Source organism: Drosophila navojoa, chromosome 5 (genome assembly GCF_054131105.1).
Source record: "Drosophila navojoa isolate 15081-1374.11 chromosome 5, UAZ_NAV_1.0, whole genome shotgun sequence".
NCBI classification, from domain to species: Eukaryota; Metazoa; Arthropoda; class Insecta; order Diptera; family Drosophilidae; genus Drosophila; species Drosophila navojoa.
Genome location: NC_142893.1, coordinates 5,753,756 through 5,766,192, shown reverse-complemented (window position 1 = coordinate 5,766,192; position 12,437 = coordinate 5,753,756). Strand labels below are relative to the sequence as shown.

Below are 12,437 nucleotides of genomic sequence, written 5' to 3'. Positions count from 1 at the left end.
TCCCACTCTACATCTAGAATTCTCCCCTCTTTAAAAGAGCTTCACATTCCAATTATTCCACAAACATCTAGCTTTATCTTACCAGCTATATCATATATATCATCTTGACAGCTTTCCATCCCATCCTCAGCCAATTATCACATTTTACACTCAATTTGCTCACAGTTAGCTCAGCTTTTCCTTTAGCACTCTAATTAATTTGGCTCATCAATTTTCTAATAGCCGCTCAGCGTGATAATAGCAAACTCTTCAGGCGCGTAACTTCACTCTCGGCTAAGTACATAATTTCTGTTAATTTTTGTTCCGAACGATCTAATGCTGCATTATTTGGCTCTTAACTAACTGGGCTAAGCACGCATTACGCTGTGCGGCCCCGTTGTCTGTGTTTAGGCCTTCATATTTTGGCAGACATGTGAGAGAAAAGTTGAGCTGAACTTTTGTTTTGCCAACTGCCAGCAAAGTTGGTCCAGCAGCTGTTCCCGACTGTCCTGCCAAATCCTGCTGAGAGCATATCACTCGCAACTTTGGACAGCAGCAGCAACATCCTCTGTCCACTCGCTGCTCAATGCGAATGTTGAACAATTTAATGAGCACGAAAATTGCTGCGAAATGCGAAATTCTAAATAATTCATTTATGTTTTGTGGCCAAAGTTTTTGTTTTTATTCATTGCCATTACGCCCGGCAGACGCTCTTCAATTAAACTGAGCACAATCAATGCTTTAATTAGTGCAAACATCCTGCAGACATGTGGCGTAGGTGAAATTGACTTGTTTGAAGTTTATTTGACTCTGAAAAGCTTTTTATCTTCATTTAATTAAATTGCTCTTCTAGTTGAGCACTCTCTGGACATTTATATCGATGTGTTTTTGTTTGCCATGAGTGAGCACATTTCCTGCATTGTTTGTCTTTGCAACTTCATTATTGGTTGAATTTTGTTAGTTTTGGGAGCTACTTGACAATTTGCTTCTCAATTTGCAATTTGAATTCTTTATTCTATTTTACGAATTCTACTTTAAGAATAAATTAAGAATTATATAATATTATTTTTATTAATAATAATATTTGCTGTAGAATAAGTCTTTAGTTAAAATCAAATTAGGAGTTGCTTAAATGTATAGCCATAATTTGAATAGACATATTTTTTTATATTAAGGACTACTCGTATTATTATTATTATTATTATTATTATTATGATTATTAATATTATTATTATTATTATTATTATTATTATTATAAATATTATTATTATTATTATTATTATTATTATTATTATTATTATTATTATTATTATTATTATTATTATTATTATTATTATTATTATTATTATTATTATTATTATTATTATTATTTATTTATTTATTTTTTGTAAGCTTAAAGTCCAAAACAAAATAAAATCAGAATTGGCTGTACAGAAAATTAAATTACAGGGTATTTTATAGTTTATATTCTACAAAGTTTCTAAGCCAAAATGAAGTAATAATTTATAAATATTATTTTTATGATGCACTAAATGCTAAATTTTACTAATTACTCTTTCTCTCTCTGTCTCTTTCATCGTCTCTCTCTTACAGTTATTGCCAGCATGCAACGCTCTAAATGACAACACGATCCCAAAAAGTTCGAACTCGTTTTGTGATAAACCCAAGTTGAATCAAGTACGCGCCAATTATAGTTTAACATAATCTCTTCTTCTATCTATATATATATTTATAGTATATATACTTAATTACTCTACGTAACTCTTTTTAGTTTACTGAGACTTTGAGACCGAACAAAACAGAACATTATAAAAGACAAAAATTGACGACACACTGCACTAACTAGAAGAAGAAGAAGAAGGACAACAATAAAAAGAAAAAAAGATAACACAAAAAGACAAGTCCAACCCTCTCGAACCGTTAGTCGATAACCACGTTTAGTTAAGCGCTTTATGAATTTTGTTAGCCCTTTAGTGTTAGGGACTTGGCCCGAGTGCGCTCTGATCTGATTCATAGCGTGTTGCCATCATGTCACATGGCGACATTGAGGAATGTACGTAATATATCCCGCCGATGAGCTCATCTTAATGACCTATGGTTTCTATGCACCACGTGTGAAACCGCGTCCCACACTCGACTGCCTGCGCGAACCGCTCGTACCCATCGAGATTCCAGCGAGATCAGCGAGACCCGTCGGCATCTTAGCCAACAGTCCAGCCAACGCCAGTTCCAGCTTCAGCCATCACAACTTTATTGGCGCCGCCGCCGCCACCAGCTACACAAACGACTCGACGCGACCCACCGAGTGGTTAGCGGCCGCAGTGCAGCCGCCGAATCCGTCACGCATTCCCACAGCACCGCCCAACTCGCCGCACCGCCAGCCACCTAGTGTTAACTTTTTTAGCTTTGAGCAGGAGACGCCGTTGCAGCAGGAGCCAGAGCCAGAGTCGAAGCCGGAGCCACCAATATTGCCAATTGGTGTGCAATCAACGCAGACACAGAGCCTGCCGCCGACGCCGACGCGACGCACCTCACGCGCCTCGCTAACCCACTCGAATCACAATTCCGGTGGTGGCAGCAAACGCTCGAGCGTGCGCAGCAATCGTTCGCAGGCGCCGTTGACGCCGCTGCTGCCACATCAGCGACCGCTGAGCACGTCCATGTATAATGACGCCAGCATGCAAGGAGACGGCAATCCCAGTGCGTCTGGACGTGCACCATTCCAACGCAGCAGCGCCTACGACGAGGACTCACGTCTGATTGACTATGGAGCTGCAGGCGCTGCAGCGGGCGGGGCCGGCGGCGCAGTCGGAGCGAGTGGCGCTCTGGTCGATGCCCGTTCGCGCAGTCCCAGCATCTTCCTGGAGCCACCCTCACCAGATCCCACGCACGCACACTTTGGCCCCGGCTGGGGTCGACCCATGTCGCCCATGGACCTGCCACCCGAGTGCTCCAGCAGCAGCCTGGCCAGCAAATCGCCGACCAGCAGCAAATCTCGTTTGCGGCCCAAGCTCCATATACCGCTGGGTCGACTGGGTCGCTCCACCTCCTCGGATACGCGCGAGAGCAATCGCCTGCGCGAAGATGTTCATGTGCACGTCGAGAATCCGGTGTTCAGCAGCGAGAATCTGCGCCAGAACAACTTCGATGCATTCTTCGAGGCACGCGAGCCGGTCATCAAGCTGCAGCCGCGCAGCCCGAACGCAGCGTCGCCGGACGGACGCGGCTACTCGCCCCCCCTGGAGAGGTATGCGGGTGTCTATGACTCGCCGCGTACGCGCAGTCCGGCCGGCAGTGCGGCCAGCGGGGGCGGCGGGCTGTTTGCGCGCTCACCGCGGGAGGATCGGGAGCGTGCGCTCAATGCGCGCTCCCGCAGCGCAGATAATTGGGACGAGGCGGCTGGCGGTGCGGTGGGCGGGGCGACCGGCGGGACCGGCAGCAGCAGCGCCGGTGCTGGTGGTCGGGCCGGTGGCGGCGCGCACTCCAAAGGTGACAGGTGCCCCCAACAAATCTATTCTCTCACAAGCTAATCAAATTGTTTACAGTTCGTTTTTATGCCGCTGCTGCTGCTGCTAAAAAAAAAAAGAAACAAAAATTTACTCTTTGAAAAAGTTATTGCATACAACATATGTTTGTTCATTCGTTTGATTGATTGATTGATTGATTGACAACTGCCAATGCGCTGCAACAATATTGACAATATTTTGATGCCGCTTGTCAGAAAAGAAATTAAAGTCCTTGCAGGATTTATGTGCGCGAGCTTGTTAAATCAAGTCTTCAGATAGAAGAAGAGGAAGATTTTTAGAAGACTTTTTCATTAGAAAGAAGAAGATTATCCCTAATATCTTCTTCTTTGGCTGGAAACTGTTGAGGGACTCTTCATGGCAAATATGCATAACTGGATGAAGATCTGACTAAGATATAATTGACAGAATATTGTAAAATGATTTAAATAAGACTCTAATAGGCATTCTTATACAAATTATGAATAGCTACTACTACTACTACTTACTTCTCTCTTGAAATTAGATTTTATGTCAAATTGAATCAATATTGAAATATTATGGCAGACTTTTACTTAAAGCCGATTGAAGTGAAAGTTTCTTCATTGTCTGAAATTTCAACCAGTTTTCAATATATTATCCAAGACCACAAATACTCTGGCGTCTTACATAAACAAAGTTTCAATAAGTAAACTCCTTAGAGTTTTCTTCAAATTTTCTTTGGCTTGGTAAATAGTTTAGAGCTGCAAGTGGCTCAACAAGTTTCTTGCAGTTCTGAGTGTCTGACTAGCTTAAGCTTCTACATACGATATAGATATTTAAAAGTTTTTCGGTTAGATTTTGTTGCAGTTAAAGCGACTCGGGCTGAGTAGCTAGAATAGATAAAATTCAAGTGTTTATTTTCATTTAAATCTCAGTTCATAATCAAATAAAGCCAAACTCTTACACTTAAACTCTTTAGATAAAAAATCTAGTCTGGGCAATAAATACGCTGTAAGAATTGTTGCAATTCACAAGATAAAAAGAAAGTAAAAAAGTCAGACGTCAGGCACAAGCGAAAAACAAAGTGGAAAAATGTAGAAAAAGAAGGAAAACGTCGCATTAGTAATTCCTGCAAGGATATGCAAGCTATTCGCATGCCAAACTTGAGTTATTTTTCATATTTTCTTACACGTTTGCATAGTTACCGTTACCTTTTATGAGCGAATGAATAATATGAGAACAAAATACAAAAAAATCTTCAACTAAATATGGAACGCGTCGAGTTCCCTTCCGCCGCTTGACTTTAACTCAAATCCGGGCTGACTGCCTGTCGTCTTATCCTAATTCTTATCACACATGCACCAATCTCCGTTCTCCTCGCTCAGCGCCTCATGCATGCAAAGTGGATTATGTGCATGCTTGCATATGCTCCGTACATACAGACACACATCACACACGCACACACACATGCACTCACACGTGGGTGGGGCTTAACCTTGCATTGCTAGGCCCGGGGCGTGGCCCGAGGAGGTGTTTTGGAGCGCGTGTTTTTCCACTTGGAAATGGGCACGCACATAATTCCTTGGCAAATGCAAGTGCGAGTGCTTACAAAGGGCAAACTAGCAAAGGGAGGCATGCTGCACATCCTGCCGCTGCCGCTGCCGCTGCAGCTGTTGCTGTTGCTGCTGTTGCTGGCGTAGCCAAGCTTAGCAGCGCATGAAGTGTAATCAACAACATTTGGCGCGCATCCTGGGCGCCAGGAGTTGGCCGCACGTGAGCACGCGACGGCTCAAGAATCCAGTTGTCGCCCACTTGGAATTCATTTCAAAGTTCAGAGCGTGGCAAATTTGATGACCAGCCGGAGTAGCAGCTATCAACTGAAACTAAATCAACAGCGTGTTGGACGTGATCCGAGCTGCAGCTGCAACTGCTGCTGCTGCTGCCACGCCCTTGGCTTATGCCAGCTCCGAATATGTGCAGTCGAGTTACCACATGCAATGGCGTCATTCAATGCGGCTAAATAATTGCCGTAGCATACTTTTGTGGGCGAGCAAATGGAACGAACGCAAATAAAATCACACTCATACGCCGCGTGTGCCACTAAGGGTTGCTTAAGCGTGCGTGCGTGCGTGTGTGCGAGTGTGTGGTCAAACAATTGGACAGCTAAAAAGCTGAAACTCTTGAGCACTCAAAACCGAATGCCCCCAAATGCCTTTTTAGCCGTGGCAGCAGAAATAGAAGCCGTTACGCTTCATTTATCGATTGAATTTGAAATGAGCCTCAATTGGATAGCCTCGACAATGTCTTGGGAGCCACGAGGCGGCTGTGTTGCTTTGTTGACTCTTGTAATGGGCGCCCAAGCACTTGAAATTTCCGTTTGCTCAACTGACAAATACAACAAACAAACGGAATGGATGCAAACCGAAGGCCCACGGCCCACGGCCCACGGCCCGGCTCATTATTTATGCATAAATATGAGAGGCAGCGATTTACTGCTGTCCCCCACCTTCAGACAACTTGGTGGGCGTGCACAGATGTCTGGCACGTCAGCCGCAACCACACACACACACACACACACACAGGTAGAAGGCGAGAGAAAAAACAAGGAATTATTAAAGCGGGGCCAGGGCCAGAGCTAGGGTAACTGCGGGAGACGACGCCGACGATTCAAACTGTTTCATTTCGTGTTATTTATTTACTTATTTTCTTACAGATCTCTTGTTTTTCATTTAATAAATTCTTTTTAGCGTTACCATCTGATTGGAGATTTGATTAAATTGATATGAAATTAATTTTGTTTGCGTTTCAGTAATTTTATTTGCATTTTTATTTCCTTTCGAATTTGAATTTAATTAATTTACATATTGCTTTGAATTAATTATGGAGTTTGAGTTGAATTTGATTTTTGTTGTTACTCTTTGATTGTTTTCCTTTGAGTTGAATTGTTTTTGTTGCGGCTGCAGAAATATTAATAAGCCCTCGTCGTTTACTTCGCACAGATTCTTTGGGAAAATCTTCAAGTGGTCGAAAAAATCGTAGTTTCTTTGGGTGGAGGGGACCACAGGGTGGTTCCCTTAGCCCACAGGGCAGCATGGCGTCCTATAATGGCATACTCAAGGACTACAGTCACAGCAGCTTGAATGAGGCTTTCAAATCCCAGAACAATGTCAACTTTAAGTTAATTAAAACAGGTGAGTGAAATGTGTGCAGAAATATATCTATATACAAATACATACACATATATATATATATATATATATATATATATATATACATATGTATGTTTGTACATTGGCATACTGCGAAAGTTTTTGTTTCGTTGTCTATTTTCATGCTCAAATAAACACTTTGTGTTGTGTTGTGTGTGTGTGTGTGAGTGTGCGTGTGTTGGGGAAGAAAATGTTGTGTGTTTTATTCGCAAAAGTTTTTTGATTGTTTTGACTTTGTGCTCTGTGTCTCTTCTGGTATTTTATGTGGCTTTCGGTTTATGGCTTATTGATTTCAATCGCAGCGCGCGTCTTTGTGTTCAGCATACCTAGAGATTGTGCCATAAATCTATATAGAATTGATGTCGGACACGTTTTCAACTTGCTGCCCTATAAATAATGCCAGCTTAGCATCTGGCTACCATGGCGATATGTCCGCTTTACAGCTTAAGGCACACATTTCTCTCTATATGTATGTGTGTAGTAGTGTCGTGTGTTGTAGTTGCCTTTGCTTCCCTTTTAAAGTTTCCGACAACTTTGTGCACATGCTGCAGCGACATGACCAGCTCTGATACCCTCTATAGACACTGTTGATTGTCGGCTGGCGAATATCAAAGCGAACGGCTGGCAAATACTTATCATGCATGAAAGATGCGAGAATGTAATTTATTTATTTTGCTGGCTTTCTCTCTTTCAATGGAATTTTATTTATTATTTGTCCCATTGCCGTGAGGAGTCACAGCAAAATATTTATTTTAATGCGCAGCACTGAAAACAAATCAAAAGTCCTGACAAAAACAGCTCAGCGAACAGGCTGTAAATATGAAGATATTTGTAAACAATATGAAAAGTCCAAAGAGAATTTCAATATAGCATAAAATGATTGATTTGATTTAAATTGAAGGGCAACTGTGCAAATGACAATATAGTTGAAAGTGTCGTAGAAATGCGTAAAATTCAATGAAAATTTAATAAATAACAACAATAAAAAAAAATATGGAAATAAATAAATGATTGAGAATATTTTACATTTAAATCATTCACCTTTGACGCAAATTTGTTATTGGAATTTAAATTCGTTATAGAAAAATACTGAATTTAAGTGGAGTTTTTAGGTACCAGTATGTTTAAAGCAAATTGACTAAAAAAGTTTTATAGCTGTCAACTTAATTGCAAGTGCAGTGCAGAAAATAGTTGCATATACATTGTTCACATTTTATAAAAGTATTCCAAAAACTAAAAAAATTTCATAGATGCAAAATATTTGGAAAAATGTTGCAAAAAATGTAGATTTAAATGTTTAAATTTAAAATAATATTTGCAATTTTCGCAACAGCTGCAAATATGTCTCACACATATAAATCTAACTAAAAAATAAAAAGTTTAATGTGTAGCAGAATATTCTTCAGTTTATAGCAAGAGGTCTGTTTAAAAAGTTTGAGGAATGTGAAATTTACGCATGTATGAGACTCAACATGTTTGGACAATATGAATACTTTGTTAACTTTTAATAAACTATAAAAAGGAAATATTTCAAAATCTTTAAAGAGCTGATGTAGTGAATAAAACAGAGGTATAAGGGAAAAATAAAACCAGGAATTATTTTGATGAGATTAAAATAAAATAATAAAAAGAAAAGCTTATGTAAATATAGATACTTTTTGAGCAGACCTCCTCTAGTAAAATGTTTAACAAAAATTATAGTTATTCATTCATATAGATTTTAATGCAAATATTATATTATAATGATAATCTTCCAGTACTCAATCAATAGTAACGCCGCCTCCTCTCGCATGCCCATAATTTTACAGGGCATCTGTGCAATGGCAACTGTTGCCTCATATTTGGTCTTGTTTGTCTGCATTTGTCGGAAGGACGCACGAGCATAACTTTTGACTTGTGTCACTAAAAGTTACACAGCCTGTTTGCCTGCCAAAGCACAACATATACTCGCAGTGCGCCAACTGAACAGAAGCTGCACAGAAACTGCACAGAAAATTGCATTTGCGTTGCCCGTTTGCAATTTCAACTCAGCTCGGGTGCGAGAGTTGGGCTGGGCGAAAAAAAACTTTTTAATAACATTTCTTTGTGCGGCATGATTTGCCTTTGGGCGACGGCCGAGAGCTGCCGCAGCTGACGCAGGTATCGATGCAGCTGATTGCAATTTCCGGCAGCAAGAGAAACAAACCGAGATGACCATAAAGGCGACTAATGTCTTGACTTGAATGCACCAAGTGTTAAATTGAAATGCAGTCAAAGTGCGCCACAACTTGTTGGCGGCTGCTGTTGGTCAATAAAACAAGTTTATGGCAGGTAACAGGAGTCGGATGACTAAAAGTTAAAAGCCACTGCAGAGTCTAAAATATATATGTATGTATATTGAAACAGTCGTAAATGTGATGGATTACCACGATGACAGACAGTTCTCTTATGCGTATGTGGCTGTGTGTGTGCGGGCTATTCCTTCCCTGTTTTTACGAGGCATCCTTTTTACATTAAGTATACGCAGCGTGCGCATGCAAAGGCTCAGCACAATGTATGTGTGTATGGGTGTGTGTGTGTGTGTGTGCATTGTGTAAAGGCCTTCGAGTAGTAAAGATTTGATTAAATCCTTAGTTGAAACATTCAACTCTCAGTTTAAGTGCATTTGAGCCTGAAGTCGGGGCGCAAGCTTTGAGCAAACGCTTCACTTCATAGTTTTCTAGCAGCCATGTATGTGTGTGTGTGTGTGTGTGAGTGTGTGTGAATGCGTTCTGTACTCAACGCTAATGCACTTTGCCGCTGAAAATCAAAGCATTTTGCTGCTGCCGTTGCCCATTCGGCTGAATGCTTAAAAACATCTTTAAAGCCGACTAGAAAATCAATCGCGCTACTTTAAATCTAATAGAGAAGTAGCAGTGATAGAGAATAGAAAGGAAAACATTTTTGGCGAATTCACATTGAACTAATTCCATTACAATAATTGTCGGAGAGTTGGATTAAATATTTATTTGGTTAGCAATTTGCAAATTCGAACCGACATTAAGTATGCGCCCTGTGTGCTGCGAAAGGATTTGCCCCTGCTCAATGCAAAAAAAAAAAAAAAAAAATTCGACGCTATGAAGGGGAGAACGTAAAACAAAATCCAAAATCCTCTCATCTCTAGTCCTATTCTCGGTCTATGCAAATTGAGCGCTGTGAGGCATATTCAAACTAGTTTTTGGTTAGCTGTTTGATATTCCAGTCGTTCACACAGCGTCGAAACTATCGATGCACGCATATATAATTGAGTTAGGTATTTGGGCAGGGCAGGGGCTGTTGGTTGTGGCCTACACCATAAATAACTAATCGAATAAACTAACGAATTTATTAACACTAACAAAAAAGAGGAAAATGAATTATCATTAATTATAAATGAAAATTTTAGTGCTGCTTTCATTTACATTTTCGATTTGGTTTCATTGCAGTATCCGATTTCAACGAATCACTCTCCCAATTGTATGAGGAACATGCAACTGCCCTTCAGACTCTAGTATCCAATTATCGCAAAAAGAATGCCGAGCTGCGCAAGGAGAGGTACATGTGACCCTGTCAAGCATACGAAATTGAATGGATATTTTTTAATGATATGGTTTTTTATTTGTATTTGTGCTTTCATTTTCATTTTCAATTAAAATTTCGTTTTTGTTTTCGTTTTCGGTTTCGTTAAATGCTGACAGACCCGCCTGCCATCTGGCCATCTTTCAGGCGTGGGAAACATTCCTGCAGGAAACGGAAACCGACTCGCAGGCCTGCAACGATGTTGCCAGCGTCCTCAGCCGCCAGGTGAGAAAGCATTTATATTCGGTGTGACTGTATGTGTGTGAGTGTGAGAGTTGTTGACAGTTAAATGGATTACTCGTGTTGACCTCAATGAAAACATAAACCGAAAAACCAAAAAAAAAAGAAGCCCCACCCCAACCATTTTACGAGTGCAACGAAAATAGATTGTTGCTGTCATAAGCGTTAATTGAATAATGGGCCTAGTTAAATCAATCGCGGTCTATTCATATACATATATACCTAATATTTATGCATGCATATGTTACATGTATACAAGTCAACTAATTACACTTAATGTGAGCACCGCATGGGGTTAGCTATGTAAGGGTGAGTGTGTGTGTGTGTGTATGTGTGTGTGTTTGTCTCTGTGTGAGTGCGCGTGGACTATTCCTGTGTATGTGCGCCCTGGGAATTCACAAGTGTAATTGAAGCGACGCATAATGTCATCATTTTTTTTTTGTATATACCTGCTATCTATAGATATTAGGGTATATACTGCTGTTGGGAGATATGAAGAGATAGCTTGTAATTGCTGTATATGTAGGTATATACTTGTATATATGTTCAGCAATACTAACTAAGGTAGTCATAGTTGTAGTAGTCAGCTCGTTTAGCGTTGGTTTATCTATCCAAATTATCTTCTTTTATTATTTTATTTTTCTTTTTTTTAGCTATAAAACGAAGTGTCAGGCATGTAGTGAATGTGTCCAAGTATGCTATCAGCATTGTCTATGTCCAGCAGAAGCATTATAGTCGGGTGAATCCCTCCCCTACAATGTGTTAAACAATTTGCTTAAGCGTATATATTTACATATAGAATTCCATATACATGTACATATACATATATGTACATCCTCATACTTGCACTCAAACAGGCTACTTCACATTTAATGCCCTCACATTGCTTCTTCTTCTTCTGAACTGCACTTATATGCACACATACGATGCACGCCTCGTTGCATTTAACGACCGCCCCGCTCTTCTTTTATAAACTCTATGAAAAATGCTTTATTGAATAGCTTAAGTGTGAATGGGTCTGAATTTATGTTAGTTATTCACATGGAAATAGTGGACAAAGTTGCCGTCTTTAAGCATACATAGATGAATATAGAAAATAATAAAATTTCTATATCTGTAAGAGGTTCAGAGAGACATAGAGACATAAAACAGCTGAGCGAAATAAAAAATCAAAGAAAATAGTTGTTGTAATTTTGCTATAAAATGAACAGATTCACTCTATCATTCACTCCTTTGTCCAATCCAGGATATTTGCTAGTCGCTCGCATACCATTTACAATTTCATTCTAATTTGTTTTTTATTGTAAAACATTTTGTTATATATTCGTTTATGGCCTGTATTGTGCTTCTTTTTTTCGAGCCATTTGGTTTTCATTAGCATTTTGCATGATGATTTGCATTTTGGCTTCAATAAAACGCGGGGCGAGGCAAAAAATTATAAAAGACAGGATGAACGAGTGTGTGTGTGAAAAGGCATCAAAAACAATTTATTTGCCTATTATAAATTAATTAAATTCTCTTTTATATCTTTTTCATGTTCTCCTTCGTTATTTTATATTTGGGTTTTCTTCTTCTTCTCTCTCAGGTATCTCGGCCCATGCTGGATAAATCCTTTCATCGCAAAGTTCAAAGTCGCAAAATCTTTACGCACAGGGAGTCTTTTGAGACTATAATCGCAAAGACTGAAGAGAAGCTGTCAAAGGTGCGTTAACCAATAAAACAACAACAACAGCAGCAGCAGCAGCAACAACAACAAGATGGGCATGCAACATTATTAAGTGGCAGGCCAAGTGCGTCTTATTAATGAGCTGCACTTAATGTTTCCAAGCCGATGTTGGCTTATTAAGTGGCGCAGCGTGTGTCAACAACAACAATTGTGTATGCTGGCAAGCAGAAAGCAGCTTAAAGCCACAGCCACACACACACACATGCGCTCGCATGCATGTGT

At 40.1% G+C, this 12,437-nt stretch overlaps 1 protein-coding gene across 1 annotated transcript in view; it reads left to right on the top strand.

Moving 5' to 3' along the window:
* Positions 1-12,437, top strand: part of Stacl (SH3 and cysteine-rich domain-containing protein) — a 100,232-nt gene that overhangs the window by 22,183 nt on the left and 65,612 nt on the right. Inside the window, 5 exon segments of the mRNA XM_089262041.1 lie at positions 1,573-3,468; positions 6,464-6,655; positions 10,117-10,225; positions 10,369-10,474; positions 12,075-12,191. Coding sequence (XP_089118167.1) covers positions 2,031-3,468; positions 6,464-6,655; positions 10,117-10,225; positions 10,369-10,474; positions 12,075-12,191 — 1,962 coding nt within the window. The 5' untranslated portion in view covers positions 1,573-2,030.